The sequence below is a fragment of the Canis lupus genome, chromosome 23 (assembly GCF_003254725.2).
Source record: "Canis lupus dingo isolate Sandy chromosome 23, ASM325472v2, whole genome shotgun sequence".
NCBI lineage: Eukaryota > Metazoa > Chordata > Mammalia > Carnivora > Canidae > Canis > Canis lupus.
This window is the reverse complement of record NC_064265.1, coordinates 18,469,966-18,488,560: the sequence shown is the minus strand read 5'-3', so window position 1 is coordinate 18,488,560 and position 18,595 is coordinate 18,469,966. Positions and strand designations below refer to the sequence as shown.

Genomic DNA, 18,595 nt, shown 5'->3' with positions numbered 1-18,595 from the left:
CATCTATCCAGTCTGTACAGGGTCCTGTGGCATTCCAGTTGGCATGGAAGGGGGGAAAGAGAAAGTGGAAGCTGGGAAATTACTTTTTAAGGAAGTGATACAGAAGTAGGGCACAGCACTTCTGATCACATTTTGCTGCTGAGAATGAGGTCATATGATAGCCACACCTAGCTGGAAAGGACGCTGGGCAATGTGGCCTCTATCTGTGAAGTCCTAAGCTCAGATAATAATCTACTCTGGATATTTATTTTTTTATTTTATTATTTTTACTGTGGATTTTTAAAGGGGATTACAAATTAGATGGGATGCTAGATTAGCAGTTTTCAGCAGAGCTTATAAAAGAGTGGAAAATTTTTTTTGTTCGTTCTACCACATGTGTGAATTGTAATGACTAATGTTACCTAATACTTTAGAGATTTATAATTTTCCTCATACATTATTTTGCTTAATTCTTTAACGTTAGCTTCCTTTAAACTAGACATTATCTTTGGAAGTAGACATTAATCTTCCTAGATGTGAAGAATAAGTATGGTTCAGAAAGATGATGAGATTACTCAAACCCACGTATCTGCAGAGGACAGAGCCAAGACTTTTGTCCAGGCTCAGAGCTCTGCCATTTCCAGTCCTCACAGTCTTTCTTAATACCTAATCCTTTGGAGGGTTTCCTGTTCCTTGGCATTCACCAAATGGAATGTTCCATCATAGCAGAGGTCTGATACTTCAGTGTGCTGGGTAAGTACCTAAGCACCTGGATTAAAATACCCATTACTCTACCAGAACTTGAGAAATTTTCATGAGGTACCTGTAGGTGTGAGGCCCTAAAATTGCAGTGCTTTGGGAATCACTGCAGTGATCTTGCATTTTATCATTGCATTTGCTTGAACAGAGAGAGGAGATGTTTCATATTTCTGTCTTTTTTTTTCTTTTCTTGCCCTCCTGTGCTTATATGCATTACCTTAAATTTTGGAAAATTGCTTTTGAAAAGTCTTTGCTAATCTCTTTTGAAGCATCACTAACTCAGAATGAAAAAGCAAACAATGACAAAATGTCAAAAACTAATTTGGGAAGCCACCATGGTATCTTCTCAAACAGAAGTTTTCAAAGCCCTTGGTTGAAGTAGATGTTCAGAAGGGGGCTTTATACTCTGCAGTTTGAAAGGAAAGAGAGAGAAAATTATTTTTTCATCAAAAATCTATATAATGTATTCAGAGTGTGTGTGTATGTGTGTGTGTGTGTGTGTGTGTGTGTGTGTGTAAGGTACACATATACATATCATTGTTTCCCCAACAGAAATTTCACAGAGATTTCTACTTGACTTCGTGTTACCCTCAATTCCCATTAAATCACATTGGGCTTTTTTATTTGCCCTTTTCTCTGTCAGACACCAGGATGAATTTAAACTCCAATCCCTTTCCAATGGCCTCTCTGATGTATTTGCTACTTTTTACATTCCCTTTCCCTGTAGAGTCTGATGGAAATTCCTTTGGAGCCTTTAGCTTTCCCTCAGAGTCAAAAACTTTTGTGTTGCTAATAGAACCCAGCCTCATTAGCATTTCAAATCCTAAGATGCTCTTAGAGATCAGTGTGTTAGATCTGAGGGGCTCCCCAGCCACAACCTGATTTATCAAACTTGTTTAACTAAAATCTCCAGTGGCCTGTGCCTTTGACCTTATTTCTGCCAGCACATCTCATCAGGAAATCCTTTTCAAGGAGTCTAGGGAAAGACACATGCATAATCTGAGAAGCTTTACTGTTGTCCCTCTCTCTACTCTATATTGCCTGCTTGAAAAGCCAATCCATGCTTTCTTCTTCACTTTTGATCCTTAGATCATGGGTAGATGATGAGTCAGAGCATGGATAGATGGGTAGATGGATGAGTACATGAGTAGATGGACAAGTAGTTGGGTGGGTAACTAGAAAAGCAGATGGATTGTTAAATGGGTAAATAGATGGGTGGGCAGATAGTTGAAGTAGATGAATGAGAAGAAGGATGGGATGGATGGATGGATGGATGGATGGATGGAAAGACAAGATAGATAAATAATGCAAGTCTTCTGTTTTGTACAATCCTTGCCATCTAATTAACCATAATTGGTCTTGGTGTTCTTGAGGCTGAATACCATTTCTGCAGAAAACAGCAAGTCATGTGATATGGCAAGAACAGGGTGGGGCTTGTCAAATAATTCATTGCTATTCTGACTCAGTGTCCAATTTGTACAATGAAAGAAATCATTCTCTTTTCTGAAATTTATAAAAATGTTTCAATGTAGTGATACTTAACCAGACCTATACAGCAAAATCGCTTGGAGAAGTTGCCCTAACTGCATATGCCTGGCCCCCAGACCCTGAAATGTGCATCCTGATTGAAAATTAACTGCCCTGACAGACTAGTCTCTGTGCCTAATAGAAGTAGTATTTGAGCTATGTGTCCTGACTTTATTTTCTTCTTGCAAACATTCCACTAACACTTAAAAAGTTTTACTTACTCTATCTTGGGCAATGTTGTAAGTGCTTTTTACTTGTATTACCTCATTTAATCTTTACAGCAATATTTTAATGTATTTACCATTAATATCTCTATTTTACAGGTGAGGGAATTAAGACATGTAGAGGTGAGGTAACTTGCTCAGGATCACACAACTAATATGAGGCAAATCGTGGGTTCTAACACAGGCAGTCTGTGTCCAGACTCAATGGCTTCACCCACCATGAACGTCTCTGATCACTAAACTGAGCTTTCAGAGCACTGTGATCCAATAGAACTTTCAGTGATGGTGAAAATGCTCTATATCTGTGCTGTCCCATGAACATGGTAGCCACTAGCCACATGAAGCTTTTGAGCCGTTGAAATGTGGCTAGTCTGACTGAGGAACTAAGTTTTTAGTTGCACTGAATTTTAATTAATTTAAACAGCACAGTTGATCTCCAAAAAAAAAAAAAAAATGAAGTGTTGAATTAGGTACTAAGGTAGGCATCCAGTTATAGACATTCTCCTTTATTAATAATATTAACGTGAAATAATTACAAAGCACTCTTAGAATCCTTTGTGCTTCTTTCCATCAGTGAAAAGAGCCTCGCTGTTCTTTTAAGCCCTCTGCCAACTAGGTGGCACATCTACTCTTAGCTCATTGGAAGATGTATTGAGATGAGACAGAAAAAGTAATTCAGGCAGAATAATACAGGGACGTCATGGGCAAGTTGTAGCGTGGTGGTGCCATTGGCATTTATTCTCAGGAGTCGTTGTTATATTTTCCATCTCCTCAATATTGCCATCATATATTAGGGGGAGAAGGGGTTGATGGAAATAATGGACTTTAAAGCAGGGTTTGGTGGTGGAGGAAAGAAAGTACAAGGGCATCTGGGCTCATGTGAAGGAGATATGCAATCCTGCACCCCTTCCTAAGGACGTGCAGAGTGAAGTAGGAAAGTGGGAATTAATGAGCCAAGAGAGAAGAAGAGAGGATTCTAGATGAAATAATATGATAAAAGAGCCATATCATTCTTGGTATACAAGTTGAAACTGGGTAAAGCTTTTAAAAGAGAAGGAAGATTAAACAGAACCCAAATGTATAGAGCTGGGTTTTGAAGAGAGAAAGAAACAAGACAGTATAAAATTTGGTGCAATTGTTAAAGGAATGGTTTAGAATAGAGGTGGACAAACTGTAGCCCATAGGTCAATGCCAGTCCACTGCTGATTTTTGTAAATAAAGTTTTATTGAACATGCCTATAACACACACACACACACACACACACACACACACACATTTATATCCTTTATACTACAATGGCAGAACTGAGCTGTTACAACAAACTATATATACTATAAAACCTAAAATCTTTCCTATGACCATAAGCAGAAAAAATTTACTGACCCCTATTTTAGAACAAAGAGGAATGTATTAGCACAACCATTTTGGAGTACAATTTTGTGTGGTCATCAAATTTTAACATGCACATCATCTTTGACCTGGCAATACTGCTACTAGAATTTTATCCAGCAGATGTTTGGCTACATATACAGGTAGGTCTTCTTAAACACTGAAAACCTGGAAACAAACTAACTGTCCAGTAGGTGAGCACTAGCCAAATGAATTATATGTATTAATGTAGAGAGATACTATTCAGCTTTTGTTATTGTTTTTTTAATTTTTATTTTAATGATTTATTTATTTGAGAGAGAGTGTCCATGATGTGGGAGCAAAAGTCTACGGAGGGGCAAAGGGAAAGAATCCTCAAGCAGACTCCGCACCAAGTGTGGAACCTGATGGGGGTTGGATCACAGGACCCCTAGATCATGACCTGAACCAAAACCAAGAGTCCAACACTCAACCCACCAAGCCACCCTGGTGTCCCTTCTTTTTGTTTTTTAGTGCAAGTTCTATATGTACTGTTTATTATGAAGGAATTTCAAGAAATGTGCCAAATAGAAAAATGTTACAGAAGAATATGTATTATTTTATCATATTTGTGTAAAAGCAACAACCCTCCCAAGAGATATACAGATATATGCCCAGCAACTTTTCACTTTATATCTTCCAGATCAAAGTATGAGTTTTTATGAATGTGTATTACTTTTTAAAAAAATTTTATTTCCAATGTAGTTAACATACAGTGTTATATTAGTTTCAGGTGTACAATATAGTGATTCAACACTTGTATACATCACCCTGTGCTCATCAAGATAAGTGTGCTCTTGATCCTCATCACCTCTTTCACCCCTCTCCCCCCTCTGGGAACCATCTGTTTGTTCTCTTATCGTTAAAAGTCTATTTTTTTGGTTTGTCTCTTTTTTCTTTTTTCCCTTTGTTCATTTGTTTTGTCTCTTAGATTCCACATATGAGTGAAATCATATGGTATTTGTCTTTCTCTGACTGGCTTATTTCATTTAGCATTTATATTCTCAAGATCCATCCATGTTGTTGCAGAATGTATATTACTCTAAAAAAAAAAACAACAAAATCTAAATTAAAAAAATGAAAAATAATGGGATTCCCTGGATAGCTCCACAGTTTAGTGCCTGCCTTCAACCCAGGGTGTGGTCCTGGAGTCCTGGGATCGAGTCCCACATCGGGCTCCCTGCATGGAGCCTCTTTCTCCCTCTGTCTGTGTCTCTGCCTCTCTCTCTCTGTATGTGTGTGTGTGTCTCATGAATAAATAAATACAATCTTAAAAAAAAATAAAAAAATTTTAAAAATAAAAAAGTGAAAAATAAGAGGGAGAAAAGAAAACAAACAAAGCTAGGTCTCTCCCAAACTGAAAAATTCAATACTGAGGTATTCATTCAGGAGGGTAAGTGCCAAGTTGGGACCAACAGAAACTGTCAGACTTGAAGAGATGTCTTTATGAGTCCTGTGCAGCGAAAGCAGAGAAGTAAAGTGCTAAAGAAAGCAAGTCAAGGGTGGAAAGGGAGAAGTGTTCCCCTTGTCTTGAGGAATGGCATTTGTAAGTTCCCCGGGTGGGAAGACTTCATGGAAGAAACTAGAAAAAACAGGAAGCTGGAGAGAAAGGAACCAAATGAAAGAAGGACACAGTGGCCAATGCTCAAGATGGAGAAACATTTTTGAGGAAGAACAGATGTTCCTTGGGATTCTGAGAAGACCCAGTCTCTACACAGATGCGTAGACCCACTCCACAAATTCATGTTTGCAGAGCACTTTGGTGTCTTCTGGCCTAGGATCCATGGCCATCAACAGTCCTGGTACGTTATCAGGTGTTCAGATGGAAGGGCCAGAAACAGTTTCCCTGTGTTGACTGGTGTGAGAACTTCCCCCAGCCCCCCACACAGCAAGCAGCTCTGCCTGGTGGGGGGAAGCCCTGGGAAGTGCCTCCCTGCTCGCCTTGTGCCGCAGCACGTCCCTGCCTTGGCTTCCCAGACCAAAATGCACACAGCACTCAGTGCTAGTCATCTCTTTTTCTGGCAAAACTGTGGCAAGAGGAGTTTGTATGAGATTAACGGTTAAGAAAACCACACAAATAAATAAAAGTAAAGCAAACCAAAAACCATGGAGGAGGCAGGTGTGTTTTTTACAATGAGCCGTGTCTACCTCCCTGCAGCCCACCCCCATGTCTGCCTGCACTTTGCATGACTTGTGCCTGGGGTGGGTATGTCTGCGCCTGTGAGAATCTTTTTATTTAGACATCACAAGGCATTTGACCAATTTTGAACACGGCCGGCTTCAGTACGGGTACACAGAGACGCCTGCTCTTTCTTCACAAACCTCTCCAGTTCAAACATGTTTGCAGAGCATGATTCATGGTGTTTCTTTCTGGATTGTCCAGTGGGTAATTGCTATACGAAAACCAGAGAAACAGATGTAGACCGTGAACCTTGGCTATAAATTTTTGTTTTATGATTATGGGTTTCAAATGTGCTGTGTCACACTGACAAATCTACAGTTACTCCGAAACAAAATGGATTTTGGTCTCAAACTTTTGCTTTTTTTGTTTGTGGCTGGAAATACTTTTATTAGAGTTTCTTTTATCGTTGATCAAATACAAAACAGAGGAGATGACACATATCAGATTGTTATTCTATGTCACACCAAGAGAATATTTGTGAAAGGTTCCTTCCAACTGTTGGATTCATGTTTAAAATAGGCGTCGATAACTTAAACTTCATTTATCCCCAAATTAACTAGGCCATTTTTTGCCGTCTACCTACTCATTAATCTTTATGGTACATGGATATGTTCTTTAAAGAAGTGTGGATTGTTTGCCTGTCTTTCCTAAATTTTACTTAAGATGAAGAATGTGGGGGAAGACAGGTTTTCCAGAAGTATAAGAATTAGATTTCCTGATGAAGAAATGATAAGAAACATGTGGCTAAATTTGGGGGCTGCTTTATAAATTAATACTTGGATTAAATAATAGCTCTAATAGTTGCCATCAGCATAATTAACTCATGATGAGAAATGATGAATAGACTAGTGAATGCTGTTGCACTATAAGAAACCCATACTATTCTATTCACACGCATTGAAATAAAAGATCAGTATTCAAAAGCCCAAGTTTATTCCTCTACAGTTAAGAGAACCCCAAGATGATTATAAATTTAAAATGTTCTCTTGCAAAGAAAGAAAATATCCAATCTCCTACCATCTCCCCCCATCCCTGCACACTTTGTTATTGTTTTTGTGTCATGACATGGTATTCAGGGTAGAAATTAGGGAGCAGTCATTTCCCTTCCTAGGCTGTCCTCTAGCTTGTGAAATGAGAGTAAACAGAATTTGGGAGACACCATCCCCATCTTTACCTCCTTGTGACCAGTGCACCCTTCCCTTTGGAAAGATGTTTGAGCAGGAAGTGCTATGCATCCCCACCCCAACAGATACCTGAATACACACACTTGGGAGTTTGGGGGTGGGGAGATTTCTCTCTTGATGCCTCCTGCTGTGCTTTAAATGTAGCTCCTTCCTCCTTTCATCCGAAACACGTTTTCAGTGGCTTCCATTACAGCATATAAGATGAGTCCAGTTTCCAAGGAACTCTTAAGGACCGTAAGGACCGTAAGTTAGCATTTGAGCTGTAAGTCCACGCACACATGCAGAGGTTGGTACATAATGTGGTGCTTTGTGTATCTTTACAACTATCTTAATGACAGTGTGTTAAATGTTTTGTAAATTCCTCTGTGCAACCTAAGTCGTGTGTTTTCTTTGTAGTTAAAGAGTTTCTTATAAACCCCTGTTACAAAATGATGGCCACTTGAGAGAGAGAGAGAGAGAGAGAGAGAGAGAGAGAGAATAACAAACATAGTTTCAGCAAAATCTCACCCTTCTATTGCCCTGGACTTTTCAATAGCAAGAACTGAGCTTGCTGGGCTGAAAATTGTTTTAATGTACCTTCATAAAAGGATCTTTGACTTAGTAAGTGTGTGTGATGCATACTTTTCATGTTACACCATGAGTGCCACTTAGCAACTCCTGAAGACAGAGCAGCCGTTCAGCATGGGGCGGGGTGCCCCCTGACAGGCTTTTAAAGGGCCTGGATGCCAATGAGCATTCCAGCATTATCCACAGAAAGGAGACTGGGGCAGCACTTTTCCCTGCAAGGGGCAAGGAAACTCCCTCATGCCCACTTGCTTGACTGCCCTGTTTTGTGGGAGAGTTACAACAAGTAAATCCTGGAGAGGTAGTAGAGGAGATAGGGTGTTTTAAATCATCCGCAGAGTTTCCTTCCTTTGATGTACTTTGCATCCTTTAAGCAAGTTGTACAAAATGACTGCAATGTGGATCAGCTCTCCCTTTGAAAGCTCTCTGCCCGGGTTTATTTGTAAATTTTGCATCTGTCCTTCTCAGGGTTTTAGGACCTGCTACAAGCTTTCTCCTTCCTGTAGGTGGGTCAATATGGGAAGGATAAAAAAGAATCTCTCTTAAAATTATTCTAATAAGTAACCAAGATTGGGCAGGGGCTAATATTGGTGAAAACAGGCCTTTGGAGGTATAAAACCTTCACACTTAGCCAGTTTTCAAAATATGTGTTTAATTATGTGGTGGTGGTGGTGTGTGTGTGTGTGTGTGTGTATGTACGTGCATGAGGTGATGGAGGTCACCAACATGCTGTTCAGGGTGCAAGGCTGTGGGAACAGCAAAGTAATTTTCACATTGGGCTGGGATTCCGGGGAGTTGCGTCTGGTCATAGTTCTCAGCTTTGCGGCCTCAGACAGGTCTCAGCCTCCCGTCGCAGGGCTTGTTTCCCCAGTGAAAAATAAGAGGGTGAAATGAGAATTAGTACTTGTTGCAGGGTACATACTGAGTGCCATACAAGCGCTTTGGGGGAGGGGAGCGGCTCACAGCAACCCACCCAAGTGGGTAGTAGTCTATCTCCATTCTACAGATGAGAACACTGAGGCTAGGAGAGATTAAATACTCATCCCAGATCACACCGCTGGTAAAAAAAAAAAAAAAAAAAAAAGAAGTGGAATTGGAATCGATTTCAGTTTCAGCCCCACATCCACTCCTGACCAGTCTGTCTCCTCTGATCAGGACCTGAAATCCTGTGTATCTGTGTGATTTCTGTGTGTGTGCGTGTTTGGGGCAGGAATCATGCCTTCTTGACGGCCGCCTCCAGACTTGAGAGAGTGCTTAAAAAAGTAAATGGATCCACGAAGTTGGATTTTTACTCCGGAGCAAATGCAATCCCTCCGGAGGCCCGAGGCTTTTGCAGGAGGGATGCAGGAGTGGGGTGGGGGGGGGGGGGGGAAGCTCTCCATCCAATGGAAAGTTTCTCGACCCAAGGCTTCCCCGAGGAGCAGCTCTCCACTGCTCTACAGTTTAGGGCTTGCACGCGCTTTGTCGCGAGTGGAAAAATCCGTAGGTTGCGAGGGATTGAGCAGCCCGGCGGGCGCTCGGAGGGCTTGACGGGGCGGGCGCGGGGCGGGCGCGGGGCGGGCGCGGGGCAGGGCGCGGGGCAGGGCGCGCTCCCGGGCTCGGGCCGCCGCGGCGCGGCGAGGCGAGGCGCGGGCGAGGGCGGACCCGGAGCGGAGTCGGCGCTCGGCGCGAGCCGGCGGCGGGGGCCCGGCTCCTCCCCCGCCCGTTTGCACAAGCACCCCTTGCATTGTTTTTCAGGTGAGAAATGGGAAAGAAAGAGGCGGCTCGCGCGCTCGCCCGCTGCCTGCCTCCCGGGCTGTCTGCTTTTGCAGGGCTGCTGGGAGTTTTTAAGCTCTGTGAGAATCCTGGGAGTTGGTGATGTCAGACTCGTTGGGTCATTTGAAGGTTAGCAGCCCGGGAAGGGTTCACCGAAAGTTCACTCGCATATATTAGGCAATTCAATCTTTCATTCTGTGTGACAGAAGTAGTAGGAAGTGAGCTGTTCAGAGGCAGGAGGGTCTATTCTCTGCCAAAGGGGGGACCAGAATCCCCCAAGCGCGCTGCTGGAGGACCGGGATGCCGAGGACGCGAGCGAGCCGGGCAGGGTCTGTCTGGGCACCGTCGGGCTAGGATCCGGACCGCCTTCGGAAGGCTTCTTGCAGGCATTTGCTTGGAAGGAGAACTTGGGATCTTTCTGGGAACCCCCGCCCCGGCTGGATTGGCCGAGCGAGCCTGGAAAATGGTAAATGATCATTTGGATCAATTACAGGCTTTTAGCTGGCTTGTCTGTCATAATTCATGATTCGGGGCTGGGAAAAAGACCAACAGCCTACGTGCCAAAAAAGGGGCAGAGTTTGATGGAGTTGGGTGGACTTTTCTATGCCATTTGCCTCCACACCTAGAGGATAAGCACTTTTGCAGACATTCGGTGCAGGGGAGATCATGTTTGACTGTATGGATGTTCTGTCAGTGAGTCCTGGGCAAATCCTGGATTTCTACACTGCGAGTCCGTCTTCCTGCATGCTCCAGGAGAAAGCTCTCAAAGCATGCTTCAGTGGATTGACCCAAACCGAATGGCAGCATCGGCACACTGCTCAATGTAGGTTTATTTTTTCCCTTCTTCTACCAAGAAAAAAAAAAAAAATGAATTGTCTCTCTTGCATGCAATAAAGACGTTGGAAACAAACTGCATTGGTAGCAAGACAAAGGATTTAATGATTTAATGCTGAAAGGGTGTGATATGCTGGCGTGCATATTGATTCCCTCTGCTGAAAATTTCCTGTTAGATGTTTTCTTCCCAAACAACCCCTCCCGAACCCCGCTCCTCTCCTTAACCAACCTTAGGGTCTCTCGAAAAACGGTTTTTAAAAATATGCATGGAGGGGGTGGTGGTGAAAAGTAGAGTGTGACCACAGGACTTTGAAACATTCTTCAAGTAAGGCAGTTTGACACATTGTGCAGTTTTTTACTAAAATGTATGCAGAGGGGAATTTAACTTTGCTGTTCTTTGGATTAGCTGCTAGTTGTATATATTCCCCCCTTGTGTGTTTCAACAGTCCCAAGTAATTAAAATATGACATCGTCCTTGCAAGGAATTTAGCCTAATTAGGGTGGCTGCTGCTCCTGAAGTTCATAAACCACCAGTTAAAGCTGCTGCTTCCAATGTTTTCCTTGCTAAGGAAAGGCAATATTTCTTAGCATTGACCCTGCTGCCACCTTTCCGAGTCACTTTGTTGCTCTAAGAAGTTGCTGTTTTGCTAGAAAACTACTGGCAATGAACACCCCTTGGGCTGAGCCATCCATTATTTCCATATCTTGCAATTCATCCTCGAACCTGGACATCACTTAAAGGAAAGGAAATATAAGTGGAGTAGCCCAGTTTTTTTTTTTTTTTTTTTTTAATATTGACTATTTGGTTATCTGATGCTGACATGATGCCGAGGCACGCATCTGGTCAACAGTAGTGTGGCTGCAAGGCTTGAGAAATGACCAGGAGCCCCAGAAAATCCCACCTTCGGGTGGCTGTGGTGGGAGCCTGCAGGATGCATCGCTGCCCTGACAGTGATTTAGATAAATGGCTCAGCTATCTATCAAAATGTTTTTAGTACTTTATTTGACAATTCATTGGAGCATTAGCCTGAAAATGACATTTTAAATCTTTGTTTTCAAAGAGGTCAAAGTTTAACTGGAAGAAATTGAGTTTTCCTAATAACATGGTGCCTTATGTAAAGAGGGAGAAGAAAAGGGAAAGAGAGTGGACAGTGACCAGATTTAAATTGCTCTCTCTGAAACTTTGTCTTAGCAATAAAGACTCGCTTCTTGGGCCAGGAAATCAACAGGTTTGTAGCTGAAAAATCAATAACCATTTGATGCCAACAGTCTGGCTGTCTGACTTAATATTTCGTAGAGCCATAACCAGGGCAAAAAGAATATAGTTTTCAGAAAGTGTCTTCATCTTCAGCGGCTCCCCAAATGCCTTTTCTTTCCTGCTGTGCCTGTTTTCTTTCTGGAGAATTCAAAGAAACTCAGTGTTACAAAATAATTTTTATAATCCACTAACAGATCTTTCAGACCTGTCCTCTCCGTAGCAGTTAAAAGAGTGTGAACAGTTTCACTCGGGATCTCAGGGAACTGGGGCTCTCCAGAAGTTTTTCTTATAAGAGAAAGTTCTATGAAACATATTTTTAATGAAGGGGGGGGGAATGCTCGGGACCCTTGGCGGAAAGCTATTAGACCTAACAGAGCCTTCACAAGTAGACATTCTCCCTTTTGTAATTAACCCTCCAAACATGCCTATTAAGTTGTAGGAGTAGGGGGAAAAGCTTTGTTTGTTCTTGAACAAGTTAAACAAGGGATTTGCCTTATCTAGGGAGAGCGAGTGGTGAATGTGTCATTCGCCTAGGGCCAGCCGATAAGCAAGAAGTGTTGATAACAGCAAAGTTCAGCTAATCAAAGAAACTTGCATTAGAAAAAGTAAATAAAGGCGTTTGACAAAGGGATTTCAGAAATTCCAGTGTCTTATTTTTGTAAGCAGGGCAATTAGAGCTTATTGTGGTCAATTTCACAAGAGTTCCACTCGCATACCCCCCAGCTATGGGTTAAATGAATAAATTGTAAAAATTGCATATGCCCCTGCAGAGCACTTTATCCTCCATCAACCACTTTATGACGGTCAGTTTAGTTCTTCAAGAGATTCAGGTTTTTAAGCGTAAATAAAAATTCTAACAAATGTCTGCCACATGGTGTTTGGTTCGGGGTGGCATGGGTAGTAAGGACTTTTGAAATGAAAGCATATTAGGGCTTCATTTGGATAAGTAAGAACATAAAAACCACAACCTTTTCCATTTTACTTAATGACTGTTTTGACGAGAAGCAGATCTGTTTGCGCTCTTCACACAGAGGAAACAGTGGGCAAGGAGAAAAAAAAATAGCACTGATTCCTACCAAAAGTATTTTCTGCTTTGAGATTCTATTTTTGACATGTGGTGTGTATGTGTGTGTATGTGTAGTAATTGGAGTAAACCCTTTGAATGAAAAAACACATCAGAAGCGGTCTTTGAAAGGGGTCAGGATATTCTTTTTATTTTCTTTTTAAAATTTTAACGACAGATAAATGATATGCCAACCAGCTACCGGTTGGAGTAGGGCCTGCAAATGGCTTGTTATAAAAATTCGAAGTCAGGATTAGCGGGCTCTAAGGGAATGTGGTATAAATAATACGATTTCAGACTGCCCCTGGAAGGTATCATAGTCACAAAGTTTCTATTCATATGCCTCCTGGATTATCTCGGTTTTAGGGCTGCTCCAGATGTTTTCAGCATTCATTGCTCAGTGGGCATAGGATAAATCCTAATATTTGTGGTCTAAATATAGTTGCTTTCGGTGAAATCCTGAGTGTGACAACTTCTTGGCCCTCTTCCCCGTCATCTCCATACTCAGCCCATCAAAAGAAAAAAGGAAAAAATATTTTCTTTTTGAAATAGTATTTTGCCCATTTAAAGAGGATAAATCATCTGTTTTAAAAACAAACAGTGATGTGTGATCAAGGAAGGAAGAAAAGTCCCCTTCTCAAAGCCCTGGGACCTGAATTTTAAGTATTACACAGTATCCAAATCCTCTCCTAGTGAGATATAAATTGGGGTCAAAGTGGCAAAATCAAAGATACTCTCTGAAAGAGACGAAATAAAGACTGAAATAAAGACTGACAGCCACCGTATGAATTGAATGGGGTTTTGAATAAATATTTCGATGAAAAGGCTCAATTGTTTTTCTAAAGTAGGACATAATTTTCTGCTTCTCAGCCACATGACAGTGGTAACTAATACCATCAGAAAGAAAAAAGAAAAGGAACTTTTGCTTACATCTCCCGAACACAAGATAGGGTCACTTGAAAACAAGCAGAAGATTCACAAAGTTTTCCTCCCCTGTAGGAAAAAAAATACTAAAATTTTGTCATTACGCTGATAACTTGGTACTTTGGGTAGGGAAGAGTTGATGAGCAACCTAGAAGGAAAGAAAAAAAAAAAAAAACCAACGCAGAAGTTTTAAATTTTCTCACCATAGAGTGTGGATTCCAAAAAATAAGATAGGAGAAGTAGACCTCTGTCTTTTAAACTTAGGCTATGGAATTGATCTGGAAGCTCCAGCTGGCGTTCGATTCGCCAGCCCAAACGCGAAAGCCTTTGGTTTGAAACAGGCCTTTTAAAAATATTTATTTATTTATTTATTTATTTATTTATTTATTTATTTATTTATTCATTATCTAATAAGGTTGGTTGAATAAATAATCAGAATTGCCGTTTCTGATAACTGACCTGAAACAGAAGTTTTGTTCTTATTTCTGGAAGCCTGGCTTTGACCATATATAACCAGTCAGTACTGTCATGAACTTTAAAACATAAAAGTAAAAGAACGTTCTTCTGGATATCAGATGCTTGTAATTTTATCTTCAACATGTTAAGTCTCTGAGATGAAAAGAGAAGAAAATCATACATTTTCTCCTTTGTACATTCTCCCAGCATCAATAAACTATCTCTGAACGGAATACATGAGAAATGATTAAGATTGTAAATTCTGCTCTCAAGGAATTTGTAATCTTTAAAATCAGATTTTTTTGTTTCTTTCTTTTCTTTTCTTTTTTTTTTTTTTTTTTACAAAAGGCTAGGAATTTTTAAATGAGAAAGTTACTCTCTAGGAGGAAAATAGAGATGTGAAACCGAGATGCAAAATACAGAACTCTCTTCAGGTCACACAGGACTTATTAAACAATAAACGCAGTATTCATATTAGAACATCTTAAAAAGAATCTTCTACAGAGTTTGAGTTACATGTAAGTGCTAATAAATTTATCTTTAAATGACATTTTTATATTTTAAATGTTCTACTATAGATTCAGTTAACTGTCAATTAAATACATTCTTTTGGAAATGGGAGCTTTTGATGAAGGTTAATCAGAAAAATCTTGGCTAAAAACCTTTCCAAAAGATATTAATGTAGAATCTTGCCTTTCAAATTATAGGGTAGTTAGGGCAATCGTACATCTCTGGTTTTCTAGAATAACCCACTTCCAGATATACTGCCACAATTCCCACATAAATCATGGAAATACGCCAGATATTTCAATATTACGACATTTCTGAGGCTGCCCCTTGAACCCAGGAGTGGCACAGAAAGTCTTTGTTTGGATTCTATGGTCAATATAGCTAGAGCGCTCGCAGTTTAATTTTTCCATTATGACTGAACACTGCCTTGTGCTTCTGGGTCATTCTTCTGAACACGAATTCCTTTTGTGGCAAACTGTAGATCTGTAAATAGCACCCCTTGCAAAATGGATTTAAGTATTATGGCTGTGGTTCTGATTCCAGCACATGTGTGTATTGGGAGTGGGGGAGGGGTCGACTTATTAAATGGAATCACTAGGAACAAATCTGTATCAGTTCTCGGCCAGCTTCTTTTAAAAAGTTGAAATGGGTGGTGATGGGGAGAGGAGAGCAGAGTTAACTCAGGTTCCAGATTTATCAGTATCCTGTCTGTAAGTGGCTTGGCCTAAGTACCTCTTGTTAAATAGGAGATGAGATAACCTTCCCCATCTGTAAGATCTAATAACACAACCTCATCAGTCAATATGTTGCCCTGAATTCTTTTTTCCTTTCTGGCTTCCTTACCTCATCGTTAAGAAGTTATGATTCCCGCCTCACCCCACACCCCTAAACCCCTTTAAATGAATAATAAAAAAAAAGTTGCCCAAGTTCTCTCCACCTGGGAAGTAGTAAGGGTGAGTCTGCAGGTATCATTTATCTTGAGCTTTATTATTTATCTTGAGCTTTCAGAGCTTCTTAGATGAGAATTCAAACAGGCAATGGAACTGCTGACTTGCTTTTTCTTTGGACTTGCAGGGTGGGGAGCTGAAAGGGGGCCATTCAGTAAGATAAGACTCTTGGTCCCCTGTACGATAAGGCGAGGATAACAGGAACTGACGTCAGCCAGGCGACCCAGGCTGGCCAAGCATTTCCTCTAGTCAGGGCCCATGGATTCCAGGAGTCTCCAGGCCTCCCCCCGCTGCTGCTGAACTGAACCAGCTGGGGGTGGGGGTTGGGGGGGGGCATGAAGAAAGCTACTTTCCACAGGAGTGATGGTGGGTGACCATGTCCCTATTCCCCAAAGGAGATTCCTCTAAATAGAACAAAGAATCACTGGGGTGGAAGGGAGTGATTTCTCTAAAAGCAGATTCTGAGAATATAATTGCAATTTTACGTTGTCCTAGAATAGGTATTTGTTTTCCAGCTGTCCACAGTTTTCCTCTGATGTGTCTTGAGCCGGTCTATCCAGCACTCACCAAATCCCATCATCCCTGAGCCCCGCCAACTCTCTGTATAACAAAATGGGAGGGAATTCACCTTGTCAGTCAGTCCCTGGGACTCCTATTTACTTTCCCAAGTACCAAGTTCCCACCCCCATCCGCATCATATGACAGCGCTGCTAAAACCATTTCATCTGCCACCAGCCCTGACAGCGTCCAGCAGTTTTTGCTCTCCTTTCTCCCGTCTTTTCTCTTAAACACAGATTATTTTTGCCTTCGCGAGTATCTGTGATTTGAGGTCCGGAGGGGAATCTCGAATGAAAGAGCCTTTTTTTTTTTTTTTTTTTCCCAAGTTCACAGGTTCTCCAGACTCTACTCTTTTCTCAAAGATTGCTCTGTTGTTGTTGTTTTCAAGTTTGAGTGTGGAATAAAGGGTGACTCTCCTGATTTGACCCAGATATGGTGAAATGTTTTTTTTGTTATTATTGACCAATTACTGTTTGCCACAGATTGCATTTGACCACATCAGGAAAAACCAAATTGCTGATTCCAAAATACTCTCTGGTAGAAGTAATGCAGATGAGACCATAAGACGAGTATGTCTGTTAACTGGTAGAAAATTTGGATCAGACGTTTATCTCGGTTTTTCTCTAATTTCCAGAGCAAATGAAGACCTCACCTAATAAATGCCTCTTCTCAGAAATATTAAAGCTTTCGGGGCTACAGTACCTATGTCTTGTTATCAAAGTCCATAATTATAAAAAGGCTGATGATCTGAAGGCTGTTTCAGCTTCAAAAGATTTTTTAGGGTCTGGTCTATTGGAAAGCTTGGGGGTATAATTAAGTAAAATGGAAATGGAGGCAAGCGAAATTTAGTTCCTGATGTTTTAATTTAGCTCAGTACTGCCATGTGTTATTGAAGAGAATTCTTAAAGGCAAACATAATTATTTCATTATGGTCCTCAGAATGCTTTCATTGGCTTTAATGACAAGAAGCTGTATAAAAAGGCATACATTTTAATTAGTCCTTCTTATATTTACATCAGATAAATAACAAATAATTGATGAAAAACAAGTCTTTGGAATGGATGATTTCACATAGTGCGCTGGTTACAGTTTAATGATGAAACATTTCTCTGTTGCTTTGCATTTTAATTATCCAGACATTACAGTAGTGGTGCCATGGAGTTAAAATACTGTTGTTGCCATTTTATTACAAAAAAATCACAATTAATGCCTATGAATCAGAAGCGGAAAAAGGTAGCTAGAAGCGCATCTTAGAGGAAGCAAATTGCCAGTCCCATTAATTTTACTACGTTTGTTAGCACTCACTTTGATCACTTTTTATCTTTTATGCTTTATCCTTTTGGGTTAAGACTGTCAGGGGTTTCACATGCGTTTTTATGGCCACATCTTCCTAAATACCTTTCTGTCTCTCTTGCCGCCTGTTAGGAAGACTTGCCTGAAAGGTACTTTGCCAAATGTGTGCTGGAAATTCAGAGCCTTTTTTCCATGTTGCAGGCTGCCTTACCTTTGATTTTATATGAAAACCCATTTCACATGATTCATCCGTTTTGGTGTACAGAACACTAATTGTTATTATTGATTTTAAATTCCGTGACCATTACAAGTAACCCAGATGACTGGCAGATAAAGGGTAATAATCCATGGAGTTCTGGAACTGTTTCATGTTTGTCTGGAGTACTTTATGTGATCAATATTAACTGCCCCATTGAAACTAACTGCTGTATCAAATAACAGTCAATCAAATGAATGTGCTTAGAGATTATTTATTGAAAGCTTTAATTGTTCACTGGGGCCCTGCTTATCAGAGGGAACAATAGGAATTAGAGATAGGATGAACAGGTTTGGATTTGCAAAGAAAGTTGGAGGATGCAGTAGAACAGGGCATCTCTCTGCTACTTGGGCAAGTTTCCAGAAACCCGTGTTGGGCTTACAGTGGACAGAAGTTGCCTATATTCTGACAAAGGTTATCCTATTACCTGTCCCTCTAGAGCTCTCTGGCAAAGAATGATTTTCTTGCCCCCAGACCAGGGGCTGTGAAAAGTTGCCATTCTCTCAGAGTTTTACCACTTCTCCTCTGTGTGCCCACTCGTGTTGACTGCCCTCCCATGCATCTCTCCACCCGTGTGCCCTGCCACTGCCTGCTGGTCTGAGATGTTGGGAATAGCCTGACTTGACACAGGATTAATTTCTGCAGCTGTGAAATGGGCATAATAATGTCTACATTGCAGGATTTGCAGAAAGATCAGAGATCCTGTAAAGGAGGATTCTGTTCTCGCCCAGAAAGCATATGGAAGCCACCGAGGAGACAGACTTTCTGCTCTGATTCCAGCGTGACACCTGTGGCTCATGTGTCTTTGCTAATAGCAAACATGCTGTTTCAGTTGGTATCTCTTGTCCCCAGTGAAATGGTTCCTCTGTCTGTGGCTCATAAACTAGGTGACAGTTCTTCCCACTGGTTGCTGT

General features: G+C 41.1%; 1 protein-coding gene across 4 annotated transcripts in view; it reads left to right on the top strand.

Moving 5' to 3' along the window:
* The window catches only part of RARB (retinoic acid receptor beta), a 725,304-nt gene that overhangs the window by 544,324 nt on the left and 162,385 nt on the right, over positions 1-18,595 (top strand). The window contains exon 1 of one of the 4 annotated variants that reach the window (XM_025461026.3): positions 9,459-9,564. The exons of 1 other annotated variant lie outside the window; for it this stretch is intronic. Coding sequence is in view for 1 of the 3 variants with exons in the window: in XM_025461022.3 (XP_025316807.1) it covers positions 10,249-10,405 (157 nt within the window). In the remaining 2 variants the exon portion in view is untranslated. 2 more of the 4 variants (XM_025461022.3, XM_025461024.3) reach the window with 2 other exon arrangements.